Source organism: Numenius arquata, chromosome 5, assembly GCF_964106895.1.
Source record: "Numenius arquata chromosome 5, bNumArq3.hap1.1, whole genome shotgun sequence".
NCBI lineage: Eukaryota > Metazoa > Chordata > Aves > Charadriiformes > Scolopacidae > Numenius > Numenius arquata.
This window is the reverse complement of record NC_133580.1, coordinates 55,079,706-55,101,337: the sequence shown is the minus strand read 5'-3', so window position 1 is coordinate 55,101,337 and position 21,632 is coordinate 55,079,706. Positions and strand designations below refer to the sequence as shown.

Below are 21,632 nucleotides of genomic sequence, written 5' to 3'. Positions count from 1 at the left end.
AGTTATCTCAAGCACTCCCATTGCTTAAAAAAAAAAATACCTCCTTGACTTCAAGGAGTTGACTATTTAGTAAGATAGAAACTATTGCAACATCAGGCGATTCGCTTGCTGCTAGGTGAAGTATTTAATGGTCAGAACAACTCTTTAATGCTTCATAATGTAGATAATTCAGGTGGTGCTCAGATGTCCATTATGTAAATTCCATCTCAAAGTAAATTTTAAGAATAATTTAAACACAGAAATATAAAATTAAATTAATTTCATTGTCATCTAGGTTAAAAGACATTCAGATGAGTAATTTTGCTAAATAACATTGCTACTTATGTGAGAAAGATGAGTCAAAAATGCCTTAAGTTTCAAAGACCTGGTCCATCAAGTTTCCACCTGAAGTTAAGCTTTAATCTATCCAAAGCCACTTAAAATTGGATTTCTACACAAATGACTTGTACACACACGCTTAGCAGCTGTATTGCTGTTGCTTGGAACTCTGCATGCAACAGGCTGACCAGCAGATGTCCCCAAATTCAAAATAACCGCAGTTAAAGCTTCAAGAAATCTTTACAGCCCTTTTGAACTGTCCAGAGCATGAAGCACCACAGGCCATGAATACTCTCGCTGCTTATTTGCATTCTTGTAAAAACAGAAGTTCTGAACTAGGGAATACCTGACTGCTGACACAAAGCACCTTTTTTGGCATAGAAAAATTGCCTGGATATTGGTTCACTTTTTATGATACGCTGCCTATTCATTGATTTTTATCAATCAATCAATCCCTTGTTGAAATTTTTATTTTCAAAAGCATTTTGGTTTTTTTTCCCACCAGAAGAGCAATCTCCCCCACAAATATCATCTGTAACACTTCTTCTTGGAAGTTTAGGTACAAGAGGCAAGACTTTTTCCAAACTGGTAATATCCAAGTCAAAATAATTGATACTAAACTGCCTTTTTTTTTTTTTTTTTGGTGGCATACCCAGTCCTGCTTTTACTATTCTCTCTATACCTCCTACCTTGAATTCTGGAGATGTCAGAGATGTAAATCTATGAGGTTGTAAGCCTCCTGTACTTGTACTAACGTACAGATGTAAACCTGCCGGGTTACACTGACGTTTCTGAGCAGAAGGGCTATTAGGTGCTGGGAAACAGGAAGGTCCTCTTTTCTCAAGCAAGCTCCTGAAGAACAGCTTTGGAGACTTGGGTTTTCTTGCTCAAACATTCCTGTTCCTCGAAGATGCTTTTTTTATTATGGTTGTACTTGCATTTTTGTGTCCATAGATAAAATGAATGCTTCAGTTCTCAACCTTGCACGCAGGATACCTTGAAGTAAATGTCAAATAGGTAATTTCCGCCCCCAGCCGCACTATCTGATGACCAGAATGCCAAGTTGCTAATAGAGTTGCTTACGTGAAGATTTGCTTCTTAAGGGAGCTGAAAACTAATTCTTCTGACTTCACAGTTAGAAGAATCAAGCACTATTTAACACAACTGCAAACAAAAGCATGAAAACACACACCCATGAAGTTAAAGATGACTGCACAGAATTAGGTGGACTGGCATTGAAAGTTTATCCAATTTAGAAATACATACATTTATATAAAAAAGGAAATTAACATGAAAATTTACATATTTGCAAATCTTGTATTACACAGGTAAAGACAGTGTTATGTTTTATATGTAATGGATTACATAAGTATTTTTACAGTTTAAGAATCTTAAGATATATGGTTGCAAAAAAAAAAAATTAAATATCTGAATAGGACCCCAAAGATAGCATATTGTATGACTGTTGTGACACAATGAAGTCAATTACTCCCACACAGAGAAATATTTACTCTGTAAAGAGTATGTGTAAATACTGCAAGAAAGTAGGGCTGGATCTGATACACATATCGCTATAAGCCAAATGTATTTTTAAAATGCTTTGTTGGCTGAGCCTTCTTTACAGAGTGGATCATATCAGAGTAGCGAACCACAGGGATAATCATTTAAAATATAAGGAATTAGAAACTTTAAATATCCAATATTCAACAGAATCTGACATTTAAGTACGGCATGTTCTTTACTTTGTGCACATAAAGCCTATTACAGCAGGAACAGAGATCAAAAGACTGATACTGTGTATGTCTGTGTCTCTTGCAAAAGACAGAGGCTGAGTTTCTTGCCTCTATTCCTATGTATGGCCCTAATATTGCATCTCTTTATTAAGGAAAATCCCTTAGGGATTAAATCCTGGTTTACTGTTTTCATAAACAGAGAATTCTTATTCTGTAACATTTTTGTTTATGTTTTTAAAGGTGTGACCATCTAACTGTAACAAGATTAAACCTGATGTATAAACTTTGAAAAAGTAACAGAAAAAAAAGAAGTTTATAGATACAGATTCAGACTGATAGAAACTAGCTACCTTCTCCTGTTTCAGGAGTGACAGCATATTTTTTTTAATTATTTTTTACAAGTCTTGTAAACATTATTAGAGATATGAGACCATTATAGCAGTACTTTTGGATCAACAAAGTTACTTAACAGGTCATTAAAATAAATTTCTCCTCTTTATTAAAATTTAGGAACAGGATAATTTTGGCATAAATATCAAGCCCTTGGTTTTAGGATACCTGTCCCCAAAATATTAGAGAACAAATAATACAAGCACCCCTGCTAACGCCTACCACTGATAGTGCTGATAGTATGTTAAAACCAGGTTTTATTTTGCATGCAACTACAAACTGAGTAGTGATTTTAATAATGGAAAAATTCTTGTTGAACGACAAAAAGTAGCCTAAGGCAGTATGTTTTGCCCTAGAACAGAACAGAATGCAACGGGCTGACAACCTGGTCCTAAGAGACTGACCACAAAGAATTATGGAGCGATAGTGGCATCACACTCACAGCTTCAGGGTTTTTTCTGTGCTCTGCTTTAAAGAACTTTTGATGATGGCAACACGAGAGAAAACCGCTAGTCAGAATTTGGGGTATTCAGAAGACTTCCTCCCTTCCCCCTTAAGATTCAGTAGACCTTTCTCTTTTCTCATACCCATTAAAAATACTAGTGGCACCTACCCTTCCCGTTCAGAACTAAGTAACGGGGCTCCCATGAAAGCCAAGTCAATGTTACTCCAGCCTGTCTGAAGCGCATGTCATGAAGTAATATGTGGGATGCCACAACCGTATCAGTTGGCAAGTACCCTGATACTGATCACTGCAGACATTGTAATCAGAAGTTACATTTATGTACGAGGTGGCTTAAAAAAAGCCACATTTCCTGATCATCTTTACCTATAGTAAACCAAATTATTTGCACAGAAGTCTTCATTATTTACATGTCAATTATACAAGTAATACAAAAACTCTCAGTTAAGCACCAGTACTGACTTAAGGAGTAATACCTTCAAGTCAGAGTATTAGTATTCCCTGTCACAAGTAAACTCTGATATAATTTCAGGAGTTTCCCTTTTCTGTGTTGGTTGTATTCAGACCACTTCTTTGCTCGTGTCCATCTTCCACCTTCCAAGGAGATTAGTAATAGCAGCAGTTTTATCAGAAGTGTAGGTATCGTGGACAGCTTTCACAGCACAATTAGTTCAGATCTTTTTAAAATAAAAGACCATAAAATCCACTGATCTGGATTGTAAGGTTTTACCAAGAGTTCATTAAGTGGAGTCTATATACCATTCATGTGAGAATAAACGGTTGAAACAAACTCAGTTTCTGTGTGCAAACACTGGGATGTCCAAGAGCGGCAGGAGTCCACATTTAATTCAAGGGCAGTAGGGTACCCATTTTTCCTAAGTGTCAGTCAATTACACCAGTCATGTCACCTTGGTTTAGAGTAACCATAAGGACACCGAAGAATCAGACTGTCGTGACTAGGTAAGACATGAGTGCTATAGTATTCCACCAAACTTCCCATGTTCAAAAACATGATGTCTGAATCCAGGTAAAACTTGCAATCCTGTTGTAGAACAAAACCATATGTAATCATTGACGGTAATTTTTCCAACTCGGTGTTGAAAGAAAACCCCAAAACATCATCATCAGGACTAAGAAGTTCTTTCAAAGAAGCTATTGCTTTGCAAACTAACCACACAAGGAAGACCAAATTAAACTCAGGAATTTACTATTCCATCCTTTAGGTTTTGACTGGAGCTGAAATTTAGATTTGAACATTTACAGCTAGTTTGTCTTTTGCATGATACAGCAACTCAGAAGACCAGATCTGAGTACTCAAACTCTCATCCTAGACCAGATATTTCTAAATCAGCTTATTTTAACTTTTAGGAATGGCAAGAAGTTTAGACTTTGACTTATTTGTTCCTATATATACCTATAGAGATGCACACTTTATACACATGAAATTCATACATGTATACATGCACATATATATACCACATAGTACCACCACTAACCTTTTCAAAGATTCTGTAGTTTCTCACTTTTTCTGCAGATTCATCCCATACAACCAATACCTTGAAGAAGAAAAAAGCAACATATTTAGTCTATGCTAATAAGCTCTAAGTCAATGTGTTATTAAGGAATTGGTTACAATCCAGCCTAAAAAAAAAACCACCTGAACAATCACTGAAGTTATGATAGCGATTGTCTCAGATTTTCTTGCTTTAAGGAAAGAGCACATCTAAATTGTTAAGTACTTTATCATATAAAAGATACAGTATCTCTAAATCAAAAAGCTTTTTTGGCGGTAGATGCAGCAATTGCCAGTTACCTTTCCAGGCTTAGTAGATGAGTTCCTAATACAATACAATCCATTTTGTGGTTGTCCCCGTGGGCTACTGGCTTTAAATGTCCTAAAAATAATACAGCAATTACATGCATTAGCATTTTCTGAATCACGTAAGTAAAATGCCTAGATTATTAAAATTCTTATGATAAATCTCTATTTCAGTTTTAATAATTTGTAGTACATCATAGCTGAAAGAATTTCACTGTTCTAGCACCTGAAGTAGCAAAACAGCACAAAAGATCTGGCTTTCTGTCCCATCTAGTATCCTGGCAGAACAACCTTCTCCACATGGAGCAAAATCACTGCCAATAGCACGCGTTTGCAGTTGATGCATGAGCACTAAACTAACTCCTTTAAAAACCATCTGCCATATTAAAGGATTTTAAATACTTTTATTACGCTTTTAAACATAAACTGTACCCATCAAAATGATCTTTGGACTACTATTCAGTGCAGGTTTTTGCAGGACCTCTAAATAACTGTTTTAAAGTCTCATTCTACCTTTCAACTTCGAAGGATTCAGAGGTATTAAGAAACACTGAAGCAGGCAGCCCAACCTGTAAAAAATGTAAAAAAAAATAAATCACTGTGTAAGTCAACTGACAACTCAAAATGCTAGCAACTTTCTATGCAAATAAGCTACAGCCATCAGTATCTGAAATTGTTATTGGTGATTTAATCTTTATGCTTCTTCCTCCTTTACATCCAATATTAAAATCCAGAATTTACCAAGGCAATCCTTAAAGCTCAAAAAAAAAAAAAAGAAATCACACAGCAATGTGTTTTCAGAAAGGTGGGTTTTCTTTTTTCCTGAAATACGCATTTTAAAAGTTCCCAAAAATATGCTTAAGCCAGAAAAAAATGCTCTCTGAGAATGGATCATCTGCTTGATCTTACTTTTTCATAGTCATCATCAGAATCATCATCAGGTTGGTTTGGCTTGGAGGGTAGTGCTGGTTTTTCAAATGAGAAGCTTCTAAAACTCTGTCCATCTGGTGGTGATCTCCTGGCAGAAACAGATCAAAAACTGAAGGACATCTCCTCAGCAAAACAGAACAAATATACACAAAATACTAAAGGGATAATAAAACTAGAACTGAAGAACAAGTTTCAGTTTAGCCCCCAAATGACGTTGCAAGGGGACCTCTAGAGATCATTTAGTCCAAGCTTCTGCTCAAAGCAGGTCCAACTAGATCAGGTAGCTCAGGTAGCTGTGTTCAGTCAAGTTCCGAGTATCTGCAAGGATGGAGGTTCCACAACCTCTCCGCAGCAACCTGTTCTGGTGTTTCACCATCCACATGGCAAAAAGTTTTTCCTACTATCTAGCCATAATCTCCCAGGTTGTGACTTCTGCCTGTTGCCTTTTATCACTCCAGACCTCTGAGGTGTTGCTTTGCCTCCTACACACCCACCCACTAAGTAGTTGTAGACAGCAGTCATCACCCATTACCCTTCCTAAAGGTTGAATGACCCCAGTTCTCTCAGTCTCCTCTCACATATCTGTGCTACAGCCCAAACATCTTGGTGGCCTTCGCTGGCCACCAGTATATCAGTGTCTTTTTTGTACAGTCTTAGAGTTTATTACTTCTGCTAAACCATCCAATGGACAAAAATATTTCATCTGACTCACCACCATAACTAGTTCCACATCCCTTACTAAAGCTGATCTTAACATAAAATGAAACACATTTCCAACTCCACAGAAGCCTAAAACTGGTTTTGCGGTTCATTGAGGTTCTGACATTAAGGTTCCTTGTTCACTGCAATCAAAAGCTTTTAAGTCTTTAAGACAGACCTGAAAACAAATGAACTAAAAAATTTTGGTGTAATTTTTTTTTTAAAGTTTAGTTTATTTACTATTTCTTTCTGAACTATTTCAGAAGCTAAACTGATTGCAAAATTTTCAAATAACAAATACAGAGACACAAACGCACAACACTGAGGAAGAAAGGGATGGTGCAGGGAAGAGAAACAGATTTCTCAGATTCATATTGACCCGTGTCTGTCAACAATTAACTAAATTAATAGTGCATTGTATTTTCATACTTACTGTAACTGGGGACACGAAGACTTCTCTGTTTTAGGTTTGATTCCAGGGGGCTGGTGGCTTGGCACAGGTGGCTTTGGGAGCACTGGTGGCACAAACAGCCCAGGTTTACCGTGTTCTCTTGGCACTTTGGGCTCCACTGGTTTTTCAATAAGCTGTGACAGCTTGGGTTTACTGCTTGGTAGTGGAGGAGGAGTTCGTGGTGACAGGTTTAAGGTTTTTAGCTTCTCACATCCTTCTGGAGTAGCAAGAATTTGAGCTAGAGGCAGAGGCTCTGGAGGCAACGAGCATGATTCTTTGACACACATAGGCTTTTTGAAAAGAGGTAGAGGGGGTACAGGAGGCAGCTGTTCACTTGGTCTCCGGCCCGAGGATTGAACCTTTAGGTTAGGTTCAGCTCGGCACTGTAACTGGGGTTCTCTCACATTTAAGTGATCCTCTAGTTTGATATCAGGTAAGCTTCTTTTAGGAGGCGGTGGTGGTATTGGCACAGTAGATTTGCCAGCAAAGGAATTTGCCCTTGATTCCAAGTAGGAAGCTTTTCTGACATGAGGAACTGGTGGAGGCGGGTAGGCTGGAGGCAGGACCATATCTGCAGAAAGAAGACATCCAAAAACCATGACACACTGCAGGGAAATACAGTATGTCAAGAAACAAGACTTTTCATATTTATTTTCTGTGGGATTTAGGATGATTCATTGGCATCTAGACTGATAGTACCCAAAATGATGGATAAGCATTCAACTTCCAGCACAATTCTGAATATTATACGTAGTAAACTTCTGCAATTTTTATTCAGACATGGCTTATGATGACTTCACAAAGAGTTTTCCCTTTGCTAAAAATAAAGAAAAAGGGACTACATTAAAAGCATTACCCCTCCTCCAGACTGATGACCAGATAAAGGTCCTTCCAGGGCAGGAGGCCTGCAAGAAAACATGGCCTTAAAGGCATGTAACACTCTCTGTAAATTGTTACTGCTCTTACCAGGAACTTTTGACCCTGAATACTTCTCAAAATGAGATACCTGTGCATTACTTCAGTTATTTTACCACCTGTAATGGTTAAGATACAACCAAGACAAAATAAGAATCAGGCATTCTACATGAATATTGCCTTCATTGGTGGCCTTTCACGGGGATGGGTTTTTTGCGAAAGGAATGAAAGAACTCACCATCTTTCACTATGTCAGAAGTATCTGGCTGCAAGTAAGATTCATCCTCTTCCTCCTGGTCATAATCTGCAGATAAAAATCAATGTGTCAGACTCTGATAAGTACTCCCGGAACAAAGAAAGAGTACTGAGTACTTATTGCTTTTTAATAAACAAATATTTTTCAGTTGGTTTTTTTTTTTTTAAAAAAAAAAAAAAAAAAAAAAGAGGTGAAAAAAATTAAAAATCTTGATGCACCCTTCCGCTATTTAGAACAGATTTTTCCTTAAACGTTGATGTCAATTAAGAAAGCCATCGCTTACAACCATGGGAGACTAGTTACACTGCACAGGAAATTTTTTCCATCTTTCAAGTTAAAATTTACTTTCTGGTGATACCTTCTAGTGTTATAGCCTTCCTGAGAAAAATTCAAATCAGTTGCAGAGGCACAACTACACGGATGCACTGGCAAAACCAGTTGGAAAAAAACAACCCCCAAAACCTAACCCTAACACAGAAACATTGATGATTTTGCAATACAGAAGCTTAAGCAAGCCTAGTGATCTACAGAACAATTAATTTTTTTGCCTCGCTCTGGCAACAAACAAAAAAATGCACCACAACAAACAGCTTAAATGGTTTCAATGTTGCCTTGAAGTCAGAATAATCAAGTCATGAAAAACATGCTACTTCTAGGCACTAATTTCTCATCATTGACTGTAATAGGAGCCTCAAGGACAATGTGCAGTATTTCACCAGAGAAATGCATTAAAAAAAAAAGGTAAGAATATCTGATAAAAATCAGTTAGCTCTTCTAATTTTCCTAATTTAAACTTCTGCTAGGCCTCTTAACATAACTTGTATTGCAAACAACCCTTCCCTCCCATAAACACAAAAGTACTAAACTATAATCCTACATGAAATGCTGATGAGTCTGTTTTCCTCTGCTTTGCAGCAACTGAAACGGATTTCCTAAAAAGACTCACTCCTGCCTTTTTGTCCTAGTCAGGAAAAACAGTGAGGAATTTCCTTTCAGGAAATGAGAGTACTTGCTCCAATCAACCTTGCCATTAGAAATCTGAAAGGGCAGATGGGCAAAGGCCTAGTAAAGGGACTATGTTGAACCGTGAGGCAAGGTCTCTCATGTTGGATTTTACTAACGCATTTCTTGACTACGAAGTCAGCTGCTGAAATACGCTGTGAGTGCCTATCGGACAGGCTTTCTGTAATGTCCTCAACTCTAATTAAAAAATAAATACACTCAGCCCTAACTGTTTACTGTGAAACAACAGTAAGTTATCACACTTTGAATAAAAAAGGCTATGCTAAGAATGAGATTTTTCAGAGCTTTGCTTTAAAAAGTCACTCAGTTTGAAAGGCATTGAAGAATGTTAGCCTATGCATTTCACATAAGCCCATCCTATGCCTAATGCAGGATCTTCCTGAACTGAAGGGATGATCAGTTCTGTTTCATACTAAAGAGACCACAACACAGATGCAACAACATCCCCATGTGGGTGACTTCTTGTTTTGCAGGACAGGTGAATTAATTTCACAGTCTAGATTGGAGGTAACTAGTTCCACGATGTTTTACTGCATTGTCTCTGCAAGTTTTCAGAACATACTTTCCAGTGACTAGTATCCCATTGTTATAATTATATTCAATTACTGTGGATAATATTTGATTATCATAATAAAGATCACTTTCTGTTTCCACACTATGACCTATGGACGTACTCAGAAGTTTTATCTTTTTGCTAGATCTACAAACTTTCCAACATGCAGTCTTCATAAAAATTTTAAACAGTATTATTAGTGCCAGACACCTCTCTGAAAGATCTGAACTTCCTTAGTTTTCATTTATTTTTATGAATAGTTTATGGCACTGAATATCTGCTTCTGATTTAAAATTATAACTACACACCTTGTAAAAACAAGAATTTATAGTGGAAAATGGATTAGTTTGCTTAAGATACGGGAATAGTTCCTGCAGAATCCAGAAGAAATAAATAAGCAAATAAATCAATCTTATCTAACAGTGTATACATTTGTCACCTTCATTATCTGCTGAATGATGAGAATACTTGATATCAATGGGACGTTCTACTGAGCCGTAGAAACTGTCTCCATCAGAACCAGAATCACTGCAAAAGAAAAGAGAGAGTGCCTTCTGCACCACTGTGCTACATGTCTTGGGACAGTAAACATGTCCGTTAGCAGGATTGCAGCACTGGAAAGCAAAGCTGGAGAAGCAAAAGCAATCTATTCCTATTTCCCAATCAACAGCCAGATATGTTGCTGCTCTCATGTAAAAGTGTTTATTTGTTTTACACACAGTTCTCTTAGTAAAAAGATTTATTTTTGTCTTGGCATTCTTTAAACTATGTTTTAGGAAGGCCTTTCATTCTTGGACCTTACTGCACCTGTTTTTATTTAATAATAAATTACTTGTAGGTGCGAAGAGCCTAAAACACCACTGCCACAAGCTAGTGCAAAAGCAATAGAAAGCAAATAAAGATTAAGGGTTGATACCTGAATTCTGTCATTGTTTCTTTCTTCTCATGGTAGTGATCAATTTCCCTCCTCAGGGATAGCATCCAATTCTAAATAAGAATAAAAATACAACATTCAACACATCCATCTTTAAATCATTAAACGAAGATGCACAGTATTCATCCTCTGTAAGAACAGAGCAACTGTGCAAGGAACCTGTATTGAAATAGTATTTATCCATGACTTTATATACGCATAATCAGTCAAAATGTTTTGACCGTCTAAAATGCTATATGAATGTTAAAATATTAAAATTTCGGTTTGTGAATTTCAAGCTGTTATTTCTAAAGCCAGGTAGTTGTTCATAGTATGTTTATGGGTGAGAGATTTCACTGAAAATAAACCGAGCAATATGGAAGAAAACCCTGCCATCTCGTAGGTCACTTACAGCCATTCCCTAAATTACAACTTGAACTAACACTAAAATAGTTAAAACTTCAGACATAATTTTCAGAGGAGCCCAAAGAACTAGGTATACAAACTTCAGTGGCAGCTGCGCATCCAGTTAATTTGTATTTTAGGGAAGTCCAAGATTCACTTTCCACTTCAAGGAAAATTATATCGCAAAAAGAAGAAGAAAGTTACCTTTCTTTCATCTTCAGAAGAAGCTGAAAAAAACCACGTCCTGTGTTTCTTGCTAATGTGAACTAACTTGAAAGGAAACACATTGCTTGATGTTGTCTCCTCAGCTGCCCGCATAACCCTGAGAAACAGAACGACCAATACATAAAGACCTTAATTCTGCTCTGCAAGTCAAAGTTCCGATAGAAAGCAGTTTTACCGGCCAGTTTTGCCTTAACAAAAATAACCCCCAAGCCCAGGAAAACACCACCAAAATCCCCAGACGTGCATTCATTGTACTTCTCCATTAAAGTGGTAGAGAAGACAATGGAAGAGTGTTGACAGTAGAAAAAGCACTAAACCATGAGCCAAACTTATAAATGGATGTTTTCACCTGTTCAATAGTTTTAATGAATTGTATTAAATCACAAGCTTCACATCACGGCATACTTAGGGTGCCTGTGATCCTTATTTCAGAAAGACACAGAGCAGAAATCAAAAAACAGGTTGCCCGTGAATATAAATGAGAACTAATATTAAAAATTAAATTAATTTTTCCACTTCTCCCTTATAAAACCTTTCTTTTCACTTTATTATTTTGAAACACGCATAACTCAACCCCTTTCACAAACTGCATTAGATATATTTCTTTTTATTTTTCCCCCCCGAGGAGTCTCAAATGAGGTAATTCCTTACACACAAAAAAGTTTGGTTTCAAATGCTTGCTTTAAGGCTTTGGAACAAATAAGGAGACTAAAATCCTGAGACTGTGAGGAATCTAAACATAACATTACTAAGATTTACTCGGCATAAGCCATAGAGGAATCTGATTGAAGTTTTTACAATCGTTATTGGGGCTTTCTTCCCTGTTCCTGTACTGTTTAACTCACCGATTTCCTTATATAATACAGTATTTCCATAATACTTAGGGAAGGTGGTTTGTAAACGCAGGGAAAAAAAAAAAAATATTATCAGAGACATTTGGTTAGGTACCCAATCAAAATAACATTGTTCTTGCCTTTCAATACTTAAAGAGGGCTTATAAGAAAGATGGGGGGAGACCTTTTAGCAGGGCCTATTTTGACAGGACAAGGGGTAATGGTTTTAAATTAAAAGAGGGTAGATTTAGACTGGATAAGGAAGAATTTTTTTTACAGTGAGGGTAGTGAAACACTGTAACAGGTTGTCCAGAGAGGTGGTAGATGCCTGGAAACATCCTGGAAACATCCCTTTTTCATCCCTGGAAACATTCCAGGTCAGGCTGGATGGGGCTCTGAGCAACCTGATCTAGTTGAAGATGTCCCTGGTCATTGCAGGGAGGTTGGACTAGATGACCTTTAAAGGTCCCTGCCAACCCAAACTATTCTATGAAAAAAATATATCTAATAAACACCCTGAAGCTGTCATTAAGAACAATGTCACCTGCAAAAATATTTCAAAATTAGAAATTGCATGTTTTTTAGAACCCCAATCCTACTTTTAAGATGGAGGTTATAGTTTTCTGCATCTGCCCAGACCAAAACAAAGCCACAAAAGGAACTATAAGTTATTTCACTAATATAAGGCTAATAAGGATGTTAATGTGGGGAATACCCATGGTACAGCTGGGAGTAGCAATAGGCGTCACTACACATTTTGAGTTACCAGTGAACACAGCAATTTCTCATCTCTTGTCTGCTCTTAACGCATAAAGGCTATTGAATGAAAACTGCAAAATAAAAGTCCAGGGAAGCCTTAGAGTGACTTGTTTTCACACAACCTCAGGCAACTACCAAAGTCTAACAAATTCTTTTGTTTCAAATTCTTTTTCAATAATCCTTATGTCTGTGCATAATAGTAACCAAGACCTGGGCCCAATTCCAACCAAGGTCTCTACAAGGCTGGTAGAATGCAGATACATAAAAAACAATGAGACAGTCCCTGGCATTTACAAATTCCATGGTATTTTTTACATTAATGTGATCACAGAAGCTAGTGTCATGGCCAACTTACAGTATAGGTTGCTTATACAAACTAATCCTGAATCTTCAATTAGCTACAGCGTTTACAACTGCATTCCTACAAAATATGCCATTGTTGTGGTCAGTTAGAAAGTTCTCACATTCTACAACATTATGCAGTACAAGAATAACATTTACAAATACAATAAAATTGCAGTGCAAACCAATACTGTGATACTTCTCTACATTCTCTCTCTCATTAGTCCTTTCTTCGCATCAATTACAACAGCAATTTCCTAAAGTTCAGCTGGACTTCTTTTAGTAGGCCTCATACATATGCTGCACTCAGACAAATTCTGATAGTGCTGGTTAAAAGCCATTATTTTTGTCTTTGACTTAAAAAGCAAACATTAAGATTTATAACGTGTAGTGAAATGCCTGACATTTTGCACGTTCGTTCTCTCATCACTCCTATAGTTGATTCAATTTTGACACTAATTAATGTTACTGAATCAGTAACTCCATAAATATTCCGTTCTGATTCCTTTCTGGTTTTGTGATGATCATTGAAATCACTAGAGAACAAAGACCGTTTGTCTGAAAGAATCCACATGTATCTGCATGTGCAAAGTCTGTATTAAGTCGGTAACAAGAGTAAGCCCATCGCAATTTAGCAGCTTTTCTGGTTAAATTACAAAAAGATGAAGCCTATAACACTTGCAAAGCACAGGAAACATCATATATACAACTTGAAAGGAATGTATCTCTTGGAATCTGAGATCAGTGCTTAACCCAAACAACAGATGTAGTTGAGTTTGACTTAGTTGGAAATGAAAACCATAGCCCCCTGGATTAAGTAAAAGGAGCTTGGGTGTTAAGTAAATTCTTTGGCACTCACCTGTTGTAACCATTCAAAGAAAATGCACCCTGTGGCGATGCAGATGTGCTGCTCTTAAAATAGTAAATACATCCCTCATGGATAATCACAAACCTCAATGGCCCTGAAGAGATAAAGACAAAAAGTGAGCAAAATATAAATCCAAAGGCAGTACATTAACTAGAATCTCTTAACTTGGGTGGAATTATTGTTTAAGGTTTTAGTAATCATTATAAAAGAGCACAAACTAGTTAAGTGACAGCTTGTTGATAACCAGCCACATGGTAAAGCTGTCCATTCACAGAGTTTCAGGACTCAGTGTAGTATTTGCTTCCCTCATTTGAGAGGCAGCTGATCTGATAACTTCAAAACAAGCCTGGGAGACTGCAAGTCTGACCTCCACCTGTGCTCCTTTACTAGAGGAATAAGCTAATGTAAGAATGCAACCTAAAACAACATGGGAGAAAGGTAGCCACAGGCTACAAATATGTATTTATGTCTGTCCCCAAACCATGATGGTATCTCCCTCTCTTCTTTCATCTCAAGTGCATAAAGATGCCAATAAAATCTTTATTTTCTTTTTTTTTTTTTTAAAGGGGCCAACATTCCTTTATCAAAGGCAATAATCTTTGTCCTTAACTATATAAGTATAGTTTAGTTGTAAACAGGGAATAGCAAATGAATAGTGTATAAATAAAATTAAAATCTTAAGTTTTGTCCATGTAAATAGATTCTGATTCCAGAAGCAATTACGGGTTTTAAGTACAGCCTAATGTTGGCAGTCAGAAAATTTCCATTTCACAACAGCGGTAGGAGATGGGGATATTTTTCCAGTACAAAATAACCAATTGGAAAAAAGCTGAGTACTAATTTATTTCAGAAAAGAATATTTGAAATTGATACATATCCTGGGAATCTATTTCTGTCTTTAAAATCTTACTTGTGAAGGACTAGGCAAGAAGTTTGATCAAGTAAAAGAAAATCAACCACATTTATCATCTAAGATTTACAGTTCCAAAAGAACTAAAGGAAATTCTTTCAATATGGGTCTTTCATACATGTATTCCAATAAAATTGTAATCCATTACAGACAAAGTAAGTGGAAGAACAGAGTGGAAGAACAGCTTCATTAAATAGTCTGCTAGCATGAAATGTGTTAATGGCACTAAAGGCAAGCATTTAAAACATTTAATTTACTTAATACCTCGTTCAACTTACACTTCAAGATCTGCAGCTGGGTGCCTCCTTTTTTATGAAGATACCCTGATTTGGTCACTCCTCCAGGCATTGTCAAAAGGTTTTGTGCTCCAATTGCCTTCATTGGGACTGGCCAGACCTGCTCCTGCGAGGCCATCGTTCTGCAATGTAGAATAATTAAAAACAGTTTAAAACTTATATTTTACTTTAAAGAAGGAGTACTGAGAAACAAAGCTTGTTTCCTTAAACAAGTTTTCCAAACAACTAGCATGGTTCAGCAGTCAAGTATGTAGCACAGACGGGGTGTTCATAGATTCCAGGAAGTTTGTAATGTATAAAAAACCATGGTGCAAAAAGTCCCGAATTATTTTTATACAGCTCTCAAGAGTGATTGACAGTCATTGAAGAGTGCTTACTAAACGTTATTTAAGTGTTTATATTTTAAAAATGTCTCAGATAACACTGTGAGACTTAGGCAGGCAGGTGACTAGAAAGAAAATCAGTTTTTTCTCCAAAGTTCTATGCCACACATGTATATACAATATAATTTTCTGTATAATGAGGGAATCAGTCATATTTTAGTAACTGCAGTATCCAATACTACTTACTCCTTATAGTTACATGTTTTATTCTGAATGAAAGCAATAGTGTATAATCTCATACTGGATGTCATATGTGACAGCATCCTGTGCAAATGAAGTTTATCTCAGATTGCTGCAGACTGCCATTTAATTTGATATATCAATTATTAATGCCATGCTCCACCGAGCACCTTTGCAGTTACCACTCTTTCTACTACCATCTTGAACTGGTTACTAAGAAAATTAGTTACTTAGTAGTAGTTTTTTCTGATATATCAATGAAACCTTTCTTTCTTCAACCAGTAACAGAACTAGGCTAAAAATCCTACTGTAATACAGTAAAAAAATCATGCATGAACTGAATGGAAAATTTGACCTAGACATAAAAGGGTTTGTTATCCCCAGGTGTAGGGCTAGACACTTTCGGTGGTAAGAGGCAAACTAATGAAGTTCCAGTTAGCTAGTTTCTGATAAAGGAATGATGGTTTAGAACTAAAAGTTGTTAGCAGAGGACTGAAATCTAATGGATCCTGTTTGCTTCTCCTTTCCCCAAAAGGGGCACTACTGGAAGTCCATAGTGTAGCTCAGCACAGGAATCCAGGAGCCTACAGCACAACCCACCTACCCCAGCACGAGTCTCTCCAGCCTAAGACGGCAGCTTGAAGTACCCCTACTGAAAAGAATAAGCAAGCGATACAGTTTTGTTAAGGGATTAATTGCAACAGTAGGATACATATCCATTGCATGTGTCTTAGCAAAAACCGAAATGCAAGTCAATTGTTCTTTCAGTGGATCAGCTTTGGATTTAGATCTAACCGCTTGCCCATTACTGATGATGCACGTTTGGGAACGAGTGGAAATCACTAACAATTTCTACCAGGAGAGTTTAAATTCAATTAAAGTCTCTAGGCAACCTAGAAAATTTAATCACAAATATTAGATTTTCGTCCCCAGTGTTATAAAACAGGCACAAGCACGGAAGGTACTATCCAAGGCCCCTAGAAAGGCTCTCACAGCAGACACTGCAAGGCACCATGGTTTCCCAGTTTTCCTCCACACCTTCCCACCCACCAAAAGGTAAGTTACTTCTGTTGTATTCAGCTATGTCCTTCCTTCTGCTATTTCCTCCCTGTTCTTATTACATGATTGAGATCTTTCCAAGCTGAGTTGTTCCTTCCTCCTCCTCCCCCACAATGAAATTACTAGCAATGGCAAAATGTTAACAGGTCCAAGAAGTGGCTACGCACAGATATTTTAAGCCTTTAAGAATTAAAAAAATAGTAACAAAAGTTACCCTCTCCCCCCAAAAAAGAGAAAAAAAAAAGAAGATCCTTCAAATTATTTCTCCACATCTTCACATCTTGCAGAAAAGTCAAAGTGAGGGAAATGGAGAGCGTTAACCAGCTGGCTGCAGACACCAAACCACACCGCAGTACTGCCAAGCGTGATTTCCTTGAAATGAGGACTGCAAAGGCAAGCCCTGAGCTAAATTTGTCTTTTAAGAACAGGCACATCAACATTCAAACATTACAAATTAATTCATGATTAGGTTATTTGAGTCTGTTTCTAGTTACATTCAGGGAAAAAGGTTAAGTAAAAATGAACCTTTTTATTAAGACAAAGATGAAGAAAACTGAAATCAGAGTATATCTCCCTAACGTTAGTCTCAGTGCCACCCAACAATTTAGAATTCATCATGGGTCTTCAAATCCTGTGCGCATTTACTACAAAAAAAAAGAACAAGAAAAGACTTAAGCACTTTTGTTGTGCAACAGTTTCAGTACTGTGCTTAGGTTGAAAACGAACCAGGAGAGGCAGTGATAAATGTCTCTGAGAGGTTATCCAAAACAATCAGTAAGCTGAGATTTCTAGGAAGCCAACAACAAACACGGGACAAGGGTATCCCACCCTAGGTCAATACAGAAAACAGAAATATTTGACTGTGCCCTGTTGGCCTACAGGAATAGACTAGTTAGACTACTCACTAAAGTGTGCCTGTATGGGGCGCTTTCTCCTTCACCTGAAAAGCCAGAATATCAGGCAAACAGAAAAAGAAATAAATAAGTAAATCATGGAAGCAGAGGAGCAAGCAGGGAAAAAAAAAATAATCCAGTTTTACAGTGTGATGACTACAGAATGTAACTGAAGGGGAAGGACAGCAGAGTATCAAGTTCTGCTTCCTCTATTCACAATCATTTCTTACTTTTGACGACTCATTATAAAACAGTCCTGAGAACAGAGACCAAACCTCAGAAGTTCCCCATCCCAACAAAGTGAATAAAAGGATACGTGGCTGTACTCCATGCAACCCAGTACACGTTATATGAGCTTAAGAGCCCACCTAACACACCAAGCTTTTCCACAGGTTTAGAGTCTGCTATGCCTATTTTCTGGATCTCATTGTGGCTTATAGCACCCCCTATCACATCTGCAGGCTCCTCAAGCACTGTCACTTGCAAACACATAGGGTGGACTTCAGTATTCTGAATCGAAACGTTTGACTTAAGCTTCTAAAAATCCATTTAAGTACTTTTAATCTAGTCCCAAGCAGATTTTTTTTTCTTTTTCTTAACAGCACAAAACAATCCTGGAATGACACTACATGCTATTTTGCATCAAGCTGTTGGGAGAAAACTGTCAAAACAACGTAATCACAGGATCTTTATTGTAGGGGTGGGAGGAAGGAAAAATGGATGCTCTTACAAGATTTTTTGGTCTTAGTATCTACAGTATGGTTGCCTTTAGCTCACCAAAATGGTTCCTTCCACTCTTGATATTCCTCTTATAATTTTTTTAATCCATTTTATGAAGAACAGATGGATAGCAAGCGCTGAAGTTACTGTAGAGACTGTTAGTTCCGTGATCATTAAGAACAGAAAGCTATCTCCAAGTTGCTTCTTATACTTTCTTGCACTACAAGCCAAAGACCCCACAACAGATTTCCACCCCAAGTGCCTAAGCAGAGTCCCTCCCACGGAGCTGACAATGAAGCTCAGATAAAGGGCCCACTAAGTGCAATCAGAGCCAAGCCAGGCTCTCTTTCCACTGCTGGTCCTCTGTTACAAACAGAAGGTGACATTGTTCATGCACTGTTTTGTGCAAGCTCCCTATAACAGCTACACACTTTATCTTTCTTCATGCTCACCGAGGGACTAGATGCATATTTTTAATTTCTCCATCAAGCTCCAAAACCCATTATAAGTGGCTCTTCAATCAACCTTCTCCCCCACTGAGGAGCACCGAACTGAACCCTCTGAACCAGAAGAGGATGGCAGCAGACAGCAAAAGGCCTTGCATCACTTTTGTTTCTCAGATGATCCCCATGAGGGAGACGATATGCCTTAGAGTGTAGTAGGAGAAATTGTGGGACAGCAGTTCATAGGATTTGCTTCATCAAAGAATTGCCTAGGTTGGAAGGGACCTTTCAGATCATCAAATCCAACCATCAACCTAACACTGACAAAAACCATCACTAAACCATATCGCTACACAGTATGTCTACTCGTGTTTAAATACCTCCAGGAGTATTCAGTATTCATTCAACGGTACTTTTGGAAAGAGAACAGTGCAGTTGGCACTCTTGAGCACAATACAAAGCTTATACAATTACAATAGTAATTACTTCATACATACAAACTGGTTTGACAGACTAAAAGCCAAAGTTTGCAATGTATTTTAAATGTATCAATAAAGTCAGTCCAATTCTATCATGAGTTTACTTTTCTCAACTACTATCACAATGAGCTGGTTTTTATTTTAAAGTACCATGAAAGCCACAACAGCATGAAAAAATGTGAAATTACACACTTCATCACGTAACCTCAATAATGCCATTCTGATGCAGAAGTTTCTTCTCAATCATAACAATACCGCTAACAAGCTCAAACTCCAAATGGAGAGTAGACTTCTGTTATTGTGTAGTATGCAAATGTACACATCTGTGAAGTAGTTTTAAGCTATCCCCTCAGTCAGTGTTTATAGAATAGCTAGATTGGAGTCTACAGCATAACTTTACAGGCCTAAAGTCCCTCTATGACTGAAAGCAAAAAAAAAATTCTGCCACATCAAAAATCTGGATTACATTATAGAAGAAAATTTACCCCTTTTGGCCTTAGAGCTATTGGCGTTCAGCCCAATTAAAGCAAATGCAAGCTGATTCAACTAAGGATTGCATCCTGGAAGACCCATGAGTCCTCAGTTCTTGCTTAACTTCAGCAGAACATATGGCAGATGTGATCATCTCCACATCTTGCAGTATATAGGCGTAAAAACACATTACCCTCATCTCTGAAACTACAGCTGCCAAAAGCTGTATTAAAATTCTCACTTGTTATAATAATATTTATGGTGTGTCCTGGAGCCCAGTTTGGTCATGCTGAAAACAAATAAAAAGCAGCCTCCAAAGCTGCAATACAAAAGTTAAACCTGATCAAGTATCTCTATGCCAAATACATCTGACAACTTTTTAGAGCCCATAGTATCTCATAACTTCTAGCCTTTAAATTCTATTTTGAAAGTAAAACCTAACAGAGCAAGACGCTAGTTTCCTTCTGAATATGTAACTTACATACAACATTACATATATAACATATATGAGGAATGCATTCATTTCTGTAAATTATAATGCAGAGGGAGACTTAAGTTTCAGCCTCTACAAAAGGCTTAACCAAAAACGAGACAGCATTACATGCAGCAAAACTGTAAAATAAAAGCTTCCCCAATGTGCTCTCAACTGCTCTGAACAAAAAACAGTACTCCGAGTCAACCATCTAAACATTTACCATCTGTTCTCAAAACTGCTTTCTGCAAATTTTTCAGATCTCTTCCATTTATTAAACATTCTCTAGTATTTCTGAAATACTCTTCCATATCTCTCCTACTTCTTTGGTTACACATTCCATTTCTTAATACTTTTAGTGGCCCCTTTCACAATAGTCTCTCAAAAGGATTAATAGCACAGTACAAACACTGTAAAGTCAAATAAACGTTACAGGACAAAGAGAACAGAGAACTAAGCTCAACTGAGATACACTGTTGTAAGTAAGTTTACTCAATTTAACTTGCTTCAACTTGCATTTCCTTTCTGGCAAACATTTTCAACCGACAGTCGCCTCATCTTTCCCCTTCAATTCTTTACCCTTGAAATTTTTGCATGAGTTAAAAGTATCTTACCCCAGATACAGTACTCTACTTCTGGTTTTAGTCCTCTCTCTACCTAAAAGAGAAAAGATGACAGAAATACAAGCCACAAATATGCACTAACCTGGCGACTGTGCCTAATCGACACATAGTTCTTCTGCTGACAGTTTCACCAAATGATTGTTTCCTCTGTGATGACCAAGCCATTAATAACTTATGACCCCTCTCAGGCACGACAGGAACATCTCTGCACTTCTCCTCGTTCTGTGTATTATAAGGTTGAAAGAGGCTGCAATAGCTGCTGTAGGCTCAACACACAAAAGGAAAAGAAACCCTGCCACAACTGCTTGTGCATCTGCTCTGCGCTGCGGCCAAAAGGGACGCCTAGGCAATGACTTGTTTCCTTTGTTACTTCCTGTTTCCCCCAGTGCTAGTGGGCAGCAGTATCTTTGTCAGATTTCCCAGCTTCCCAGAGAGGTTATAAATCAAACCCTGCATACCTCAAACCTCTGTCAGAGGGCGAGCCAGAAAGCAGAGGGGATTTTCCAGTCCTCACTTGCTTCCTGCTCACCTTTCAACCAACTACTTTCCCTTGGGAGAAAAAGAAAGTCGTCCCTTTTTTTTCTTACAGTGTATTCAGGCTCTCACACTGGCAGAGGCACAGCTCAGAAATGCTGCCTGTGCTTCTGAAGAGCCTGTGCTTCAGGTACTGGAACCATACCACATAACTATGATAAGTATTTCATCTCTCTCTTCTCTCCTGTAGCTGGAGCTTGTCCTTCCCTCTTCAACCCAAGAAATTTAAAATAGCCATTTTGAAAGATTATGCAGCATATACACGCTTTAGAGT

The 21,632-nt window shown here is 37.6% G+C and overlaps 1 protein-coding gene across 1 annotated transcript; it reads right to left on the bottom strand.

Annotated features, from left to right (window-relative positions):
• Positions 1–1,544: 1,544 nt before the first annotated feature.
• SH3BP2 (SH3 domain binding protein 2) lies at positions 1,545–21,144 on the bottom strand. Its single transcript, XM_074147805.1, has 13 exons — positions 20,907–21,144; positions 15,084–15,223; positions 13,887–13,989; positions 11,073–11,190; positions 10,467–10,537; positions 9,990–10,078; positions 7,957–8,022; positions 6,786–7,374; positions 5,633–5,741; positions 5,237–5,292; positions 4,718–4,799; positions 4,401–4,460; positions 1,545–3,946 (listed from the first exon to the last, which is right to left on the bottom strand). Exons 1-13 carry the CDS (start codon positions 20,987–20,989, stop codon positions 3,809–3,811), a joined length of 1,704 nt encoding a protein of 567 aa, XP_074003906.1. The 5' UTR covers positions 20,990–21,144; the 3' UTR covers positions 1,545–3,808.
• Between the last annotated feature and the right edge of the window lie 488 nt (positions 21,145–21,632).